General features: G+C 42.4%; 1 protein-coding gene across 4 annotated transcripts in view; it reads left to right on the top strand.

The window, feature by feature from the left end:
• Positions 1 to 18,843, top strand: part of FERMT2 (fermitin family member 2) — a 93,281-nt gene that overhangs the window by 34,044 nt on the left and 40,394 nt on the right. For all 4 annotated transcript variants that reach the window (XM_033162914.1, XM_033162999.1, XM_033163084.1 and 1 more), the window contains exon 4: positions 17,879 to 18,013. In XM_033162914.1, coding sequence (XP_033018805.1) covers positions 17,879 to 18,013 — 135 coding nt within the window. The remainder of the gene's footprint in view (positions 1 to 17,878; positions 18,014 to 18,843) is intronic.

An 18,843-nucleotide genomic window follows, 5' to 3' on the forward strand; every position in this document is an offset into this window, starting at 1 on the left:
GCCATTTTGGGAACCTTTTTGGCTTAGCAGGGAATCGATGCTTTAAATAAAGTGAGAAGGAGATGGCCTTCATCTAAAAATAAACCCTTGAAAGTGTCCTAATGGAATGTTTAAAGAGTTCCCTTGTAGCCTAGTATTCAATCTTCCCAAAGTTGTGTTGCAAAGCTCAATTCTAGCTCCAAAATCTGGAAGCTTTTAAATTATGAGAATGAGTTCTCATCTTCTTTTAGTAGGCTTCTGGATGATAAGAAATGTGAAACCTGTGGCATTTTAGATTTCCAGCAGGATTTTCCTGGCACGTGATCCACACACCTTTCTGTTCCCTGTAGCTTTCCCTCCCTCTCTTTACTTCAGCATGTCTTTTGCCCTAGGTGTTCTTTTACTGTGTTCCTCAGAAAAAAACTTCAAACAGAGGAAAGATAAATCACAGCTAGTATGGGAAGGAAGTAAAGTTTTATGATATATCAGTTGGCCTAACTTGCTAGTGAAACATACTTCCAATGATCCTTTGAATGGTTTAGCAGTTGCAACTGGAAAGAGTAGGTAATGGAGACTGTTTCCTGCAATTAGCCTTCTGAAGAGGTAGTTCAAGGTGGAGGTGTGTAAATGTGCACTACTTTGGCAGTACAGGAAGGTTAAAACACCTCCATTGGCATCCTACTTGGGAATGAATGACACAAGCATGTATTTCAAGCCACTTTTTGTAAGAGAGGCACAAGTAGATGCAGCTCTCTAGCAAAGTGTGTCTTTGCTGGAAAATCCTCATTTGCTGTTAATGTGTAATGTATGAAATGGCCTTCAGATCCCCATGATTTTTCAATATGTCAAAGGCAAAATATGTCATTGTTGGCATCCATCTGTCTCGAGAGACAGTGGAGCAGTGCACCTTTGGAGGTGAAGTCAAACCATCTGAGAGTTACAGTGCCTGCTGTGGCTGAAGAGACTGATATGGGAGAGACATGTTTTGTTGCAGCTGGGGCAGATGAAGGCACTTGGTTGTGCCGCTGCAGATGCACCATGGTGTTTCTTCTCTCTGTGAGCCTCTCAGCGGTCATTTTTCTTCCTCTGGTCACTGCTGTGGATACACAACCTGACTGTCTTCTGTCATCTGCAAGTGATTCCCACATGGCAGGTTAATGTTGTTGTTTTTTTAATGTATTTTTATTAAAGATTTTCTTGATTTACAAAGGTATGTGCAATGGCTCTCTATCGTATCCCCCCCCATGTAACTTTTTTTTTTTACAAATCGGTTTCATTTGTTGAGACATTAGGAAAAAAAGGGGGAAAGAGGTGGAGGGGGGAAGATGAGTGGGGGTGGGGTCAGGTCGTGATGTTTCTATTTTACTTAATATATGTGGGGTTTTGTGTCAGCGTTGCTTGTGCAGGTTCTTTGCTGTTCACTTGTGTTCCTTTGGTGGTGAGAGAGGTTGGGGTTGGCCCTAGGGTGTGGCTGTTCATTTGTGGTTGGCTATGGTGGTCTTTGTTTTCATGTGTGCGTGGAGTGAGTAGGTGTTTTGGATCAGGTTAGCCATATTGATTTATATGCTGTTGGTGGATTTTTGTCATTGTCTTGTTGGGCTGTGTGTGTGATAAAGGGGAGCCATACCGGGGTGAAGGCGTCTTCTTCTATTTGTCCCCATGTCAGTTTCAGTTTATTGGTTAATTTTTCTAGTACGGCTGTTTGGTACCATTGGTCCATGCTTACTCCTGACCGGTCTCTCCAGTGTTGGTTATGATGTTTCTGGCTGCTGAGAGTAGGTGGGTTATGAGTTCCTTGTGGTGTAAGTGGGCATTATTGACTTGGAAGATGTTTAGTAAGGCCAATTCTGGGGTGATTTCTAATACTTGCTTGGTTATTTTACATATATCTCGTATGGTTGTTGTCCAGAATGGTTGGATTTTGGGGCACTCCCACCACATGTGCAGGTGCACCCTCTCCAGCATTTTGGTGAGGTTCCTGGGCATATTAGCGCTAGTTTTCTTGGTGTTAGGTACCACCTGTAGGTGAGTTTCAGAGTGAGTTCTTTTCTTTTCGTTGATATGGATTTAAAGGGGGGTCATCCTTCCATTGTTTTTTTATTGTGTCTAGGGAGTTTTTGGAGTAGTATTTTGTATATTGGGGATACCATCCCCTTACCTTGTCCCTTTGTTGTTAAGAGGAGGTTTTTGAAGGTTGTCAGCGGCCTAGTTGCTGCTTATTTTACTACTGGATTGTTTAAAGAGGGCATGTAATTGGTGATGTGTTAACTAGGGTATTTGGCTGTCTCCTAGTTTGTCTTGTATTTCTTGTGGGCAGGGTTAATGTTGTCTACCAACAGGCCTGATGCTTGAAGCTGGCTCACCATAGCATAGACATAGAGCATGTCCTTGGGGATCCTGCAATCTTCCATTTTGCAGGCATGACCAAGCCAGTGTAGATGTTGTTGAGACAGAATTGCAAACATGCTGGGAATGTGGGCTTGGGATAGCATAAATGTGAGAAACTCTGTTCTAGTTTTCATAGTGGTGTGGGTTTTTGGGGGCAGGGATAAAATTTTGAAGAAAAATTTCTTCTGCCCTAAATTTATGGCAAAGTGATTATGGTTGTTTGACTTGCATTTGGTAAACAAAGCTTTTTCCAGATAGCGCAAAGTAGTTGAGCTGAATTATGTGATTAGAGGGGAGGTATTCAATAAAGAATATGTGATGTGGTTTAAATGTCATTGTTATGTTCAAGTTTACTTGGAAGTCATTTTTATTGGGATACTTGTGAATACAGTATTTTAAAAACTTAATCCAATAGCCTACACTTTTTGTATTCGGTTAAGACGAAAATAAAGGCACTGAAAGTAATAAACATACTAATTTTAGCATGCATAACAGAGCCCTGTGCAGAAATGTATTTTCTACGGATAGTCATATGAAAAAAGTTAATTACAGCTTTGATTTAAGATTTCACTGGTACTAGTATCCATTCCACTTGCCCAAGTTGATTTGTTGTGTTAATTCACAATGTTTATTTTCTTTCTTTCTTTCTTTCTTTCTTTCTTCTGTTTTGTTTTCTCTTTTCTTCTTTATTTTTATTTATATTAGTTTGATGTTTAATGTATTGTATGGTGAAAAGTTTCAATAAAAATATACCAGGAAATGGAATGTTTTCCATTAAAAAAACATTAATTTTAGAACATTTTCCAGCCGCCACATATTGAAAAGTAACCCTTTTGCCAACAAAAATCTACATCTTTTGTGACTCATAAGCTTTTTCTTAACCTGATTCCTCCCCTCAATGTGCTTCAATTGTTTTAAAATCCATGTAGAAAATTCCTAAAATGTAGAGAGAGCCTTCTCATGTAGATGATCAGGGAGATTATTTTGGCAGGAAACAATTTCACTGCTTGCAAGTCTTTCTTCCCTCTTTTTCCTCTCTCTCTCTTATATTTTTATGTCTTCAGTATTTTGGGACAATTCCAATTAGCCGTGCTTCCCGAAAGCTCATTGGCACTGCAACAGACCCTCCCCATAAAAAGAGCATTCACAAAGTGCTGTTTCAGCTTTGGAGAGAATGGAAACGCTAGACCTTCATTCAAGTGAATATTTTAAGCATAGGCCAAATGCATAAATCTCCAATAAAACATCCTAAACATGCTTTATTTCTATATACAGCATATAATGATCTTGGTAAAACTGATGAAGGACAAATTAACTTTCAGTTCTGATCCAGTTGCACTCTTCACATTATATGTAGTCTTCATTTATGTCCGCACAGATTTTATGCATTTTGTGTATAAAATCACATCCTTTTGCATTTGTTAGCCAACTCCCACCCCACTATTCATTTCTCACGTGTATCTTAACAAATCCCCCAAATAATTACTAAGCAGTAGCTCAGTGGCAAAAGACTGAACTATGTATGGTCCACGAAGATCCCACTCAAAATCTCACTTCTGATATGAACTCTGTTAATGTCCATAGCTAAGCTTCTGTCTCCAAGTTGGACTCAAGATTTAAAGTCCAAGAAGACCAGGTCAGTGCAGTGGTGGGGTGAGGCCCTATTACTGAATATCTGATAATAGTTAAAATTATCCAGATCTTAAGAACAGAATTATCCATGCATTCAGTTAAGAGTAGAATACATGGATAATTCAGTGAAATGTTACCCTTGCTTTTGTGGTAATGTTTGGTATGTGGCTTGTTTGAAATCACCTCTCTCCCCTCAAAGACAGCCTTATTGTTAGTCAAATTGCATAAAACTTTAACTCTGATGGAAGATCTTCTCTCAGATTCCCATAGCAATAAAAATCTAGCGGCAAGTCCTGTCTGAGGTTTCTTTGTTCTTAATGTTGCTGTGTGACATCAATATCATTAATGATTCACTGGAGCCAGACAGCGCTGAGAAATATCCCCACATTCAGTTGCATTTCCTTTTTAAGGGAATTTCTTCAGCCCTAAAGTGGATTTTCCCAACAACTTTGCAGCTGACATGCTGTCTTTCTCCAACCCCTTTTCATTTCTCTGAAACCACAAGCTTTAGTGTACTGACATGTTTTTTTTTGTTTTTTAAAGAAGTGTTCCATCTTAGAGAATTGTATTTTGTCCTTTGTGTAGCTTCATCAGTAATCACTTGGGTTTGATAAATCTAAATAGTCATAATTTGGATGGTCATGCAGTTGGTCTCTTGTGCTCTTCTGTATTTCTCCATGTCCTGATGTAACTTATTAAGCATGTAAAAAATGTGCCAAGAAAATCTTTAAATCACTTGAGTTGTGCTTGTATGTATGTATTTGCTTATGCTCGGGCAGGAGTCATGATCACAAAGCCTTGTTCAGTATGTTTCTCTTTAAAGAAACTTAGGAACCAGCCTTTGTTCACAAGATCAGTAGCACAATATTTAGGATGTGAGCTTCTTTAGTGAAAGATTTATTTCTCTCTCTCTCATACCTAAAGTTATGTGGAAAGTGCCACATAACTATAGGTATGAATAGATTCAGATCAACAAAGCATGGTTTCCTGGGAGCTGTTGTACCATATGGCCTGTGGACTGCCTGGTCTTCCCCATAGGGAAACCCGAGTCCATTGTCAAGATAACTGCATGAGTTTGAATCACACATCTTTTTGCAGTCTTGAAATGTACTACTCTCTAGTGACTTCAGTAGGACATCTGTTGCCGTTGCAACAGAGTTCCCTCCCCTCCTTGCAAGGAGGTAGGGAGAGACCCAGAACAATGGTGTGCAGAAATTTGGGAGTGTTGCTTCTCTCCTGTTTGCCAGGATACCTGATAATTCCTTACTTGAGTGCATTTTCTGGGTAGCCTGGCCATTCCTTTGAAATACTTTAGTTCCCGAATCTCTTACACATATTGATAGCTCAGCTTAACAGATACTTGCCAGACTGTAATTGCAGGGAGGTGTAAGCCCCTGCAGTCCAAAGACAATTGGAAAGCTTTTCCCATTTCCTTCCTCCTTGCAGAGAAATATATGAGGTCCATTTGGAAGAGTCAAAATGGCTTCAGGATTGCTCTCCTGTACTATTTCAGACACATGGTTTATATACTTATGTATGTGTGTTTGCCTTTACGTTTATGAACATTTATTCTATATTTGAGACCTTAGAATTCTTATAACAGTATGTTTCTGTGAAAATTCGCACAGCATGTTCTTAGCTGTGTGTTCTGCAACGAGAATCAGTGAAACATGACCATACCCCTTAATCATCAAGCAAAGCAGTTGTTTGACCAATCCTGAGGCTTTGAGCATACTTTATTCTGTTTCATTTTTTAAAAGAACATTTAAGTAGAAGGGGTTTACTTTCCCCTCCAGGGGAAAAACCAGTGAAAACTGAGATACTTATATACTTGAGTATAAGCCTAGTTTTTCAGCACATTTTTTGTGCTGAAAAAGCTGCCCTCGGCTTATACTTGAGTGAGGCGGGCGGTGGGGGCGGCGAGAAAGAAGCCCTTTCTCTCCGCTCGTGCTGCCACCCGCTCTCCCCAGTCAACCATTCCTTAAGAAGCGTACAAGAACAGCGGTTCTTTACTCTCCCCAGGCAGCTTGTTCCATTCCTGAACTGCTCGCATAAATGCAAACTTGGCAAAGGAGGAAGAGGAAGGAGCAGCCCAAAGGGCTGCTTTTGGGCTGCTCGTTCCTCCTCCTTCTCCATAGCGGCAAAGGTGAACCGGCTTATACTCGAGTCAATAAGCTTTCCCAGGGTTTTGTGGGAAAATTAGGTGCCTCGGTTTATATTCAGGTCGGCTTATATTCGGGTATATACGGTAATATCAATGAAGAAAAACTCTCCAGGAATCGCTCAGCCTGTCCTACTTTGGTTTCCCTTGTTTTCAACTTCAGGTGGCTTTCTGAAACATACATCATTATTGAGGCATACAACCATGGGGGGGGGGAGAGTTTCAGAAATCGTTTTCTATCAAAATGAAATCCTTTCCTTTCTGTGTCGTTTCAGAATAATTGGAAAGGAGGATAAACGTTTTTTTAAAGCTGGGGGAAACGGGGCAGAAAGGAACTCTGGTGGGGTAGAAGAACAAGGCAGTTTCAGAGGGTGTCAGGGCCATGTAAATCGAGATCAAGGTCAGCAGGTTTCCCACCTGTGTGTTACGTGTTCATTTTGCATCCAAAGACAGGCCAGGGGGAAGGGGAAAGCAGAGTGACAATCTGAGCCGCACGAGCATCGGACATGTAAGGTTCCTCTGTTACTAGATGGTGCCGCTTCAGCCTGCCGGGTGGGGCAGGAGTTGTGTATTTAACTCCTTTGTCCAATATTAAGGGTTTGCATGTTTGTTGTGGCTTACCTGTGGGAACAGCCAATCTTTCCCTTACAGTTGAGCATCAGCTGTGCAAGACAGTTGCTTGCATGTTCCAGCTCTTAATTAGGGTCATTTCCATATTTTACTGTGTTTTCTCTGTTGACTGAGAGAAGGGTTTGTGGGGGAAACTTACAGAGGGAGGACAGAGATGGAGAAAAGTGGGGAGTAGCTTGATGACTAGAGAAAGGGAAACTATTTAAAGGCCTTGAGAAGAACTCTTGGGAAGAAGCTCCATTGCACACAATGTTAAGAAATAATGCATTTTTTTTTAAAAAAAGTAGAAAACCCGTCTTTATATTGCTTAGTCTTATGATGTTGGCAGTGGAGTGGAAGACAGGAGTGCCTGGCATGCTCTGGTCCATGGAGTCACAAAGAGTTGGACACGACTAAACAACAACAACTGTACCAGGAGGAGGAGCTCATTGTAACTGTGAAGTTGTTGATTGGCACAGCAAATGGGGTTGGTCCTAGCATCATCCAAGCAGAGGGAAATTCCCTTCAGAAGCTTGTCCTAAGTCTGAAAGCTCTTGCCGTCTAATTAAAGGGCAAGAAACAATAAATGGCATTCATACAAGGGAATGCAGTACATGAGTGAATTCCATCGCACCAACTCCCACCGAAAGGATTTTTTCCTACTATCATGCAACAGCTGTCTGTTTGTGTGAGATGGAATCGACAGATTTAGTTAATTTACATGGATGTAGAAAGTCAGTTGCCTTCTCTGAAGTACAGAAACTTTCTGGAGTATTACACCATTAATCCTGAGTAAAATAAGTGCAATGTAATAGTGTGCTTTGACAAGGGGGAAATGGCAGGAGGAAGCTTTAAAGTTAAATGTCCCCCCCCCCCACTTTTTTTTTGTTACTGCTCTTCAGTTGCAGAGAACAAACTGGGAATGCTGTCAGTTTCGAAGCAGTGTTTTGCTTCTGGCAAAATGTGCTTTCTCAGTTATATTCAGCAAAGCTAATTTTGCAAATTCCCTTAAGACCTCAGCTATTTACTTTTCTGCACCTAGGTGTAGTTGCTAGAAGATCATTCCAGCATACCAGACAACAAAGGTTTTTAGTCTAGAGATTTTGTGAGTTGATTAAAACTGCAAACCCTATCTTCAGGCTTTCTCCCCCTTCCTTTTCTTTTTACTGTTGCATAGGATTCTGAATGTAACCTGTATACCTTTGCGCTCTCCCTTTGCAATCCAGCTTCTGCTGTAATTGGAAAATGGGGCAAGCGTTGCCATCTGGTAGTCCTTAAGCCCATGGAATTTCTTTGCTTCAGCTACAGAAACTAAACAGCACGATTGCCAAGACAATCTCTTTATTCAAAACATGTTTTAACCCCCCCCCCCTTTTTGGGAAAGCTTTCATTTCATTCTGTGAAGGACAGGTGGGGGGGTAGACTCCTCACGATACACTTTGTGGGTGATTAAGTAAATCATGCAAAATGTGCTTATCGTGGCTTCTTCATCACTATGCATCTACTTTATGTGCGTACCATTTGGATACTGAACTCTTACCAGGGAATCTAGGTGTTGAACTGAGAACTTGTGGTCCAATGTTGGGACCTAACTTACTAGTGTGCGTTCAGCCCCCAGAGCCCTCTTCCAGCAGCACACAAGGAATAGAGAGGACACACCACCAGCCCAGGCAGTTTGAGACCTCTGTGTTAACTCTGGTTAGAAATAAATACTGGAGCCAGGCTTTGTGCCCTTCTGACCAAGCAGAACCAACAGAGATGGGAAACTGCACAGACACTAGGTCCGAATCCTGGTTTTAGCCCCCCTCCCATTGTTTGACTCTACTACTCTGCCTGAAGCATGCTCTTGGTACTTGGGTTCATACCATAGCTGTCAACTTTCCCCCTTTTTTAAGGGAAATTCCCTTATTCCGAATAGGATTCCTCACAAGAAAAGGGAAAAGTTGACAGCTATGGTTCATACCCACTGGTCAAAACATACCTCACTCAGCCTCACATCTTCCTTCCTCAGCTCCTGCCAGTGCACTGGATGTCACCTAAAGAGGCTCCCCCCCCCCACCCCACCATACAAGTTGTCTTGTTCCAGTTATCCTACACTTCCATTGGTCTACCAAGAAGTACTTAGGATTGTTTTCACTTTGTATTGAATGTTTTTGATAATGAGCAGCAGGGCATAGTATGGGAACAGAGCTGCATGTTGGTTCACATGATCCATTTTCTCAAATCCTGGGAGCTCAGACCTGCTAGCACTTTCCTGATCAAGCCTAACTTGGAATACAGATCGTTCAAATGTAACCAGTCACATTCTCTCTCTCTCTCTCTCTCCCCCCCCCCAATAAATTTGCATCCTGTCATTTTGGCCTGAAGTGGGCGGCAGGCCCTCAAGGGGGCTTGCAATAACAACCTACAGAAAGGGGTTTTAAAGCACTCAGTGTTCCAGTTTAAAAGACAAACAATAACATTTCAAGAACTTCAACAATAGCATTGCAGAATTTAAATACAAATTTAAACAAAGCTAGTTGGCTAATTATTCTTTTGCAACAGAAAAACTTTAGTCTTGTTGACAGCCATGCATAAGCTGGCTTGTTCAGATAACCTAAAGTAGGCATCGCGACTGGGAATGAGGATATTTGGCAGATGTGTGGAAACCCCCAGTAGTTGCTGTAACCTCCCAACAATTTAACCCCACCCCCAAAGGTCCATTCCTCCATTGTATCCCGAGACAGACGGGTGCCAACAACATCTTCAGAAGTGGCCAACCAGATGTCCTTACAACTCTTGCATGCAAGATTTCAAGGCACCACCTGTCCTTTGTTTTGCCCCAGCGCTTGGTATTTAGAGGTGTATCCTAAAAGTTCCATTAAGCTAAGATGACAAATAATTAAGCAGACTGCCCATGCTATTCACAGGATACTACTACGCAATGGAAAATAGTTCATTAAATATATGTAACACCTTAAGAACTCTTGGAAGCATAGAAGATGCTAAGAATGGTTATTACACTGAGACAAATATTGTTGAAAGAAAATGAGAACATTTTGTTTTTATTTGTGGAGGGAGTTCAATCTCCTGATAACCATGTCGGGATTCTCCACATTTTCTTTTTCTTAGGCAAGTGAAGGAGTTGATTGATTTTTCCAAGAAGCTGTCCTTTCAGAAGCCTGATTTGGCTTCTAGCCCACAACTTGGAAACCTCATTCTGTCACTTTAATCATAATTGAATGCCTTACTGCCCTAGAAATAAGCACTGTCTGCCCCATAGTTACAGCTACTGACTGCTGATGAACTATAAATAAAATCTACCCCATGAGTATGGCAAGCCAAAAGTCAAGGTAATGGCAGTATATGTATCATTGTCTCAACGGAAAGACCTTGAATGCTTTACTTCTCGTGGTACTTAAACATAAGTGGTTGGCTGGCATCTCTCTGTCTTGGGAGACAATGGAGAAGTGTGCCTTTGAGAGTGAAATCAAATAGTTGGAAGGTTACAGCACCTGCTGCAACTGTAGAGATGGATATGGAAGAGGCAGGTTTTGTTGTAACTGGGACAGGTGAAGGCACTAAGTTTTGCTGTTCCAGATGCACCGTGGCATTTCTTCTCACTTTCCTGGCCCAGCCCCCTGCCAGCTTTTAAAGTTGAGATGCAGCTTGTTCACTTCCAAGACTCTCTACAAGACTGGTTTACTTGGAGGCATGGGCTTCCCTGAGAGCCATGGGTCTTCCCTATTTGTGGAGATGCTGCTGCTGCGTTCTTTGTGACAGGATGGAGATCAGCCCCATGGGCTTCTCCAGCTGTTTAGCCTTGACTCCTGGCTGGTTGACAACCTACCCTGCTGCTAGGGAATCTCTCCACTCTGTGTATGGGGCAGAACTGCCTCCCCTTCCCTGATCACTGCAGACAAGGGATTGGGGGCCTCCCATTCATTGACTTGGGCTGCTCCCTGCCAAAGGCGTCCTCCATACCCTGCCACCTCTTCCTCCTCTGACAGTTCATCCCATAGCAACAGTCACCCCATACTCAAGTCAGTCAGTATCATGAGGGCCACAACAACAACACCCCTCCCAGGGTAGCCTCCCACCCTCGGAGATAGTATTTGTGGAAGCAATTATGGAGCATGCATGTTGGTAGTGGCTCTCTCTCTCTCTCTCTCTCTCTCTCTCTCTCTCACACACACACACACACACACACACACACCATATTACAGATTAGATTCGGAAGGTGCTGCTTTCTAACTTCCAACTTCACTAGTAGAGAACCCCTACCAAGCAGAAATCTGTTTCTAAGTCAAGGGAAACCTTAGCACAGGGGTCAGTAAACTTTTTCAGCAGGGGGCCAGTCCACCGTCCCTCAGACCTTGTTATGGGCCGGACTATATATATATTTTTAAATGAACGAATTCCTATGCCCCACAAATAACCCAGAGATGCATTTTGAACAAAAGCACACATTCTACTCATGTAAAAACACCAAGCAGGCCCCACAAATAACCCAGAGATGCATTTAAATAAAAGGACACATTCTACTCATGTAAAAACACCAGGCAGGCCCCACAAATAACCCAGAGATGCATTTTCAATAAAAGGACACATTCTACTCATGTAAAAACACGCTGATTACCAGACCATCCGCGGGCCAGATTTAGAAGGTGATTGGGCCGGATCCCGGGCCTTAGTTTGCCTACCCATGCCTTAGCATAACCAAGCACTAACATGTTTTATCACAGCATCATAAGGGAACACCGTGTGAATATGGAAGAGATTAATCCACAGTGTCTTTGTTTGGGTTGAGATGGCATAGCAAATGGAACTAATGTTTAAATGGCATTAAAGTAAGAAGAATGGATGAATGAACAAGCTCAGTGAACAGAGGACAAAATGTCTTTAAGGAAGTTTAAAGACTAAAATGCATTTAACACTACTAAAACAATTCTCTAGTAATGTCTGAGCCATTTGTGCTCCTTTTTCATAGGGTTTCCTGTGGACCTGCCTAAATTGACCTGAGTAGTAATAACCCTTAAGCATATAATTTGTAAAGAAAGGCTGTGGCTTACTGTAGAAGGAGGAAGGGTTCCCCTATAACAGGGGTGGCCAACTCCCAAGAGACAGTGATCTACTCCAGTGTTTTTCAACCTTTTTTGGGCAAAGGCACACTTGTTTCATGAAAAAAATCACGAGGCACACCACCATTAGAAAATTTAACTCTGTGCCTATATTGACTATATATAAAGTAATTCTCTTGAATTTTTCAATTTTTCCTACGGCACACCAGGCAACATCTCGCGGCACACTAGTGTGCCGCGGAACAGTGGTTGAAAAACACTGATCTACTCACAGAGTTAAAAACTGGCAGTGATAGTGATCTACTCCCTTTTGGGGGGGGTTCAGGTCAAAACTGTTGAGATTTTATTTTAGGAAGGAAAGTCCTGCTTTTTGGGGTTCAGGTCAAAGTTGTTGAGCTTTATTTAGTGAGGTGAGCCCTGTTTTGGGGGGTGCAGGGCAAAAACCTTGAGCTTTTTTTTTTAGTGGAGCCAGTGATCTACCCCAGACGTGCAGTGATCTACCGGTAGATCGGATCTACCTGTTGGCCGTGCCTGCCCTATAAGGAAGCAGGATATAAATGTAAATCAGTGCGGGCCTGCCTTTGTAGTGCAGAAGACTGAGTAAGAGCTATTGTTGTGTTATCAGATAAGCAATCCAAGTGCTGCTAATCCTTGAAGACTGATACTTGGCTCCCCCCCCCACACCACACCACACCACACCACCTTGTTCCATTGTACTGGCACCCAGTTCAAAGGTATGGGCACCAAGCTTCAGAAGGTCAAGCAAACAAAGCTATTGATATGGCACTCTTGACACAGAGAGTTTAGAATTGTGTGGAAAAGCTTTTGGGCTGTGTCATCTGATACCTTAAAAGATTTTGTGCACCCGTCTAATCTTTATGTAAAAGAGCACAGACATAACTTGGCTGCAGTTAAAGATATGACCTACACATATTACTGCCCCTGTGACAGCTAGATCACTGTAAGAGGGGTAGGATTGGGAAATGGTGGATAATCGCTTGCTCCTTTCACAGGTTCCATTAGAGCCACCTGAGCATGCCCTCTGCACATCAGATAGGAACAGCAAGAGAAACCTCACTGCTGCATCTCTAGAAATCCCTCCTCTTGAGGGTTTGCCAAACGCACAGCTGCTATATAGACCCTAAAGGCTGGGAGTAGGGTCTATTCCATATAATGAACTACCCTTAAAGCCTGTTTATTGTAATGACGAGAGCTGTAGTAGCAAGTTGGAACACACCAGTTTCCCCAAGTAGGTTAAATCTCTTTGCCAATTAACTCTCCTCGTAGCAGCATTTTCTTACATCATGAATTTGGTCTAGACTAGGGTGGCCCTACTGGTAGAGGCTGGGGAACATTTTGTAAATGTGTGGATTCAAATCTCCCTGTCAGCACCACCTCCAGTTTGAGGTCTCACCACCACTAACTTCATACAGCCATTTCCTCAAAACGGTGGAGTAAAACCTGATGTTTTCAGGCAGCCTTGCCTTTCTTACAAGTTTCTAACCAGTGTGCAACAGCTAGTAGAATAGATCCTACTCCCACCCTTTCGGAGCTAAAGCAGCCTTCCCTAGCCTGGTGTCTTCCAGATCTTTTGGACTACAACTCACATCAGCCCGTATCCAGCATGGCCACTGTTCAGGGATGGTGGGAACTGTAGTCCCCAAACATTAAGTGGACACTAGGTTGGACATGGTTGGTCTAGAGCAGGCTTCCTCAACCTAGGCCCTCCAGATGTTTTGAGACTACAATTCCCATCATCCCTGACCACTGGTCCTGCTAGCTAGGGATCATGGGAATTGTAGGCGAAAAACATCTGGAGGGCTGATTTTTTTTTGGCCATGCTCCACCTAAGCATCTCTAAAATCCTGATCCCCTCCTGTGACATATAATTCTTATTATTCAAAAAGTGAACTCCTATTCATGGAGGAAGCCTAAAAGGCCATTCACTGTTAATAACTCATTCTCGAATTGCCCCCCATTAAAAATCAGAACCTTGCTGGAGAGGATGAAAAGTGACCAAGGTTTCTGCAGGCCTTTTAGAAGCGGTGAGCGATAATGTTATATAAGATTATGTGGTGGTGTGAAGAAAGTAGATAGAGAGGCTTTTCTCCTCATCTCTCATAAACCTAGGGCCAGGCAGTGAAGCTGAATGTCTGGAGATTCAGGACCAACAGAAGGAACAGAGTGTACAGTTGCTAAGCTGTGGAATTCAGTCCACAAGAGACAGTGATGGCCACCAATTTGGATGACTTTAAAAGATTATTTTAAACGTATTCATGGAGGGTAAGGCTATCAGTGGCTGCTAGCCGCAAGGGCTGTTTCTCTCTCCATTCTCAAAATAATTAAAAAATTGCCCAGTAGCACCTTAGAGACCAACTAAGTTTGTTCTGGGTATAAGCTTTTGTGTGCATGCACACTTCTTCAGATACCTTTCCATTCTCAAATGTAGTGTTCCTTTGTATGCCAGTTGCCGAAATTCACAAGTGATGGAAGATGCTGTTTTACGAAAGTCCTGCTTGCGGCCTTCACAAAGGTATCTGGTTGGCCACTGTGTGAACAGGGTGATGGTCCAAATTCCTATGTTCCTAAGAAGAACTTAGTTCACTGTGACTCCAGAAAATATTCTCGTGTGCATATGCTGTATATCTAACTGTGCCGTGTGTGAGAGGCATATTTACAAGAGATACCCTCTTAAAAATAAATAAAATAAAATAAAACCCCATCCATCTTACTGTGTTTCCTCAGCCACCCTGGGTGGCTCCTATCATCATCATCATCATCATCATCATATAAAAAATTCCTTCCAGTAGCACCTTAGAGACCAACTAAGTTTGTTCTGGGTATGAGCTTTCATGTGCATGCACACTTCTTCAGATACACTCATCATCATCATCATCATCAATAAAACATCAATCATTAAAAACTAATCTAAACAGGGCTGCCTTCAGATGTCTTCTCAAAGTCGTAATACTTTCACTTGTGGTGCATTTGCACAAAGGCTGGTTTTGTGCAATGTGAGATTTGCATTCCCAGGGTGGGGGAGGTGCAATATTGGCGCTGCCCTCAAAACCTTGTGCAATGGAACATCCTTTTTTAAAATTTGTGGAAAAGTTCCACTGATGGGAACATAATTTGCTATGAGATGTAACTACACTGAAAATCAAGCAGATTTAATTACTTCTGCAGATGCCATGAGAATGCATCCCTGGGTATTATCTCACCCCAACTCCCTCAAGGTTTGAGCAAGCTTATTAACAGTTGGGTGACTCTGTTTGCTACAACATTCAGTTTTTTGTTTCCGCTTCTTTTTACTAAGTAACCCCTGCTTAAAAAATCAAAAAATAAATCTAGTTAACGAACCTCAAGAGAAATAATATTAATTACTGGAGGATTCTGCTAAAAGTGTGACCTTTGTTTTTGTTACAAAACACTTGACACTTGGAGTAAGTGAATCATAAAATACTTGACCAGATGTATTTAATAGCATTTGTATTATAGGTCCTGGGAGAAAGTATAAACTCTGCATTTTCCCACACCAAAACAAGGTGTAACATTATTACTATTCAACAATTATTTAATGCCATTAGTATATGATACGTGTGTGTGTAATTATCTATCTTTCTTCATTCATAGAAGTGACCAGTTGTTCTGGGGCTGGAGGGAAGGAGACCAATAGAATGAAGGTCATGTAGCTTAGTAATTAATGAAAGGGACAATAATAGAGTTGAAAAGGACTTTAAAGTTCAGTGGAAAATTGGACTGTGTTGTTCATAAAACACTTGTGCTGAAGAAGTGGATTTGGGGAGAGAGACTCTGAGGTGGAGTTAAAAACAATGTCTTGACAGAAAGCTCAGGTGAAACTGTTCCAGATGGACATATTCCAAATTAATTGTGCCTCTGGCAGGTAGCTGGCACTTCTTTCAAAACAAAAAAATGGAATAAGTAGAAAGCCAAACAGCTCTTCTCCTTTCTCTCCTGTTGCCAGTGGGATGCTGGATTCCTTTTTCAAATCCCTTCTGAGATGCGTTAAAACTAGCAGAAACAAAGTGTCACGGCATACTTAAGCCTAACAGATTTATTGCGGCTAAAGCTTCTGCGGAGTAGTTCTTATTTATTTACAATATTTGCATGCCATCCAATGACAAAGTTCTTCGGGTGGCTTACAGTATCAATAAAACAATAAATCACAACTGTAAACAACATAGGAGGGGAGTAGAGCTCTTGTCATCCATGAAAGCTTATGCTGTAATAAATCCATTAAGACTATTTAGTTTTGCTGCAGCAAACACTACTGCCTGTCTAGAATGTGAAACCATTCTAGACTTACCATTGAATGGAAAACTAGAAGCTCCATGTACATCGTTCAATTCAGGGGTTCTTACCCTGTGATCCATGGACCCCTTTAGCGTCCATGGGTGGGCTTCAGGGGCTTTGTGAACTGGGTGCAGAAAATGCTGTTTACAATTCTTTGATTCTATGAAAAAAAGGTTAAGAACCACTGATTTAACTGGTGTCACGGTTTTTATCTGATTCAACAAAAAACTCAAAACAAATATTGCATAAGATGAAAATAAACAAGGGTGTTCTACAAATTGCCTTGTTTGGTAATAAAGAGGGGGAGGAGGGTGGGCTAACGTAACCAATGTTGTACTCAAGGATTTTGGAGCATGGGTCCCTGTGTAAATATATCTGAAAGATGCTATAATACTGCAACTAAAAGAACCAAATCAAATCAACTCCCCACTGTTCGTGGTGGGTCAGAATTCCTCTGGGGGCAGATGTTATTTCAGCTGAGGTTCTGGAATTGCAGTTTGTGTAACCTGTTGGTATGTTGTTGTTGTTGTTCAGTCGTTCAGTCGTGTCCGACTCTTCGTGACCCCATGGACCAGAGCACGCCAGGCACTCCTATCCTTCACTGCCTCTCGCAGTTTGGCCAAACTCATGTTAGTAGCTTCAAGAACACTGTCCAACCATCTCATCCTCTGTCGTCCCCTTCTCCTTGTGCCCTCCATCTTTCCCAACATCAGGGTCTTTTCTAGGGATTCTTCTCTTCTCATGAGGTGGCCAAAGTACTGGAGCCTCAACTTCAGGATCTGTCCTTCTAGTGAGTACTCAGGGCTGATTTCTTTGAGAATGGATAGGTTTGATCTTCTTGCAGTCCATGGGACTCTCAAGAGTCTCCTCCAGCACCATAATTCAAAAGCATCAATTCTACGGCGATCAGCCTTCTTTATGGTCCAGCTCTCACTTCCGTACATTACTACTGGGAAAACCATAGCTTTAACTATACGGACCTTTGTCAGCAAGGTGATGTCTTTGCTTTTTAAGATGCTGTCTAGGTTTGTCATTGTTTTTCTCCCAAGAAGCAGGCGTCTTCTAATTTCATGACTGCTGTCACCATCTGCAGTGATCATGGAACCCAAGAAAGTGAAATCTCTCACTGCCTCCATTTCTTCCCCTTCTATTTGCCAGGAGGTGATGGGACCAGTGGCCATGATCTTAGTTTTTTTGATGTTGAGCTTCAGACCATATTTTGCGCTCTCTTCTTTCACCCTCATTAAAAGGTTCTTTAATTCTTCCTCACTTTCTGTCATCAAGGTAGTATCATCAGCATATCTGAGGTTGTTGATATTTTTTCCGGCAATCTTAATTCCGGTTGGGGATTCATCCAGTCCAGCCTTTCGCATGATGAATTCTGCATATAAGTTAAATAAGCAGGGAGACAATATACAGCCTTGTCGTACTCCTTTCCCAATTTTGAACCAATCAGTTGTTCCATATCCAGTTCTAACTGTAGCTTCTTGTCCCACATAGAGATTTCTCAGGAGGTATGTAGATGTTGCCTATGTATTGAAGTGACATAACAACACACACACACACACCCCAAGCAAAGTGCTAGATTAGTTTCCCTACCCGATTTTTTGTAGAGTATGAAGTGGTTCAGGTTTACTTTAAAGTTTTTACAAATGTTTCAAACAGCTGCTGAGGTGCACAACAATTCTGTTCGCTTGCAAGGATTAAACTATCATCTCCTATTTTTCTTTCCTAGACATCAGACATCCAGAAGAACTCTCCCTTTTGAGGAAGCCCAGAGATCCCACAAAGAAGAAAAAGAAAAAACTGGATGACCAGTATGAAGATGAGACACTTGAGCTGGAAGGACCATTAATCACCCCTGGATCAGGTGGAGCCTATATTTTGCTTTAGTGCGGGGGTCTGCAACCTGCGGCTCCGGAGCCGCATGCGGCTCTTTTGCACCTTTGCCGCGGCTCCGGGCAGGGCTGGTGCGTTTAGCGCCGAAATGTAGGGGGTGCTGCGCTGCGCTGCTGGCCCGCCTGTGCCCACCCACTTCTCTACCTTGCCGGCGGCTGTGCTGCTCATGCGTGCCTCGTTTCGTGCCAGCGCAGGCGCAGCAGCAGACCGCAGCAGCTTCCCTCCTTGGCGCCTGTCCCGGCGCTTGTGTTTGGCTGCTGCTGGTGGAGCTGCTGGGTGTTTATAGTGCTTGGAGCCTGTACTTGCATCCGTGTTGGGCAGTGGTTTGGGGACATATTGGAGGTCACCATTTTTGGTGGGTAAAAAACTTCCTGTTTTAAAAGTCACCCTGCTGCATTTTAGAATTGCCCTTTGACTTTCCCCCCCCAGGCACTGTAGCTTAATCGCTGGCCTCTTTGTTATTCAGTTGCCTTGGAATTAGCTACATTGTTCTTTAATAGCTGGGCTATTACCTCACCGCAACTGGATTCCCAAATTGTTTTTTTAAAAAAAAGATTTTCTTGGTTTACAAAGTGTGTGCAATGAGAGAAGGGGGAAAGAGGCTTTTGTGCTGTTCATGGGGCGGAAGTATTCTGGGGGGTTGGATTTCCCCTTCTAGATTTGCCCCTGCAGCGTCAGGCGTTCGGACGGTTCCTTTAATACAGTGCTTGTTGTTTGGCCGGGGGGGGGGGAGCGTTTCGTGATATTTTGCCATTTTGCCTTCATTACCTGCTCTTCATTACCTGTCTAAATTGTGTTATG

This window comes from Lacerta agilis, chromosome 1 (assembly GCF_009819535.1).
Source record: "Lacerta agilis isolate rLacAgi1 chromosome 1, rLacAgi1.pri, whole genome shotgun sequence".
NCBI lineage: Eukaryota > Metazoa > Chordata > Lepidosauria > Squamata > Lacertidae > Lacerta > Lacerta agilis.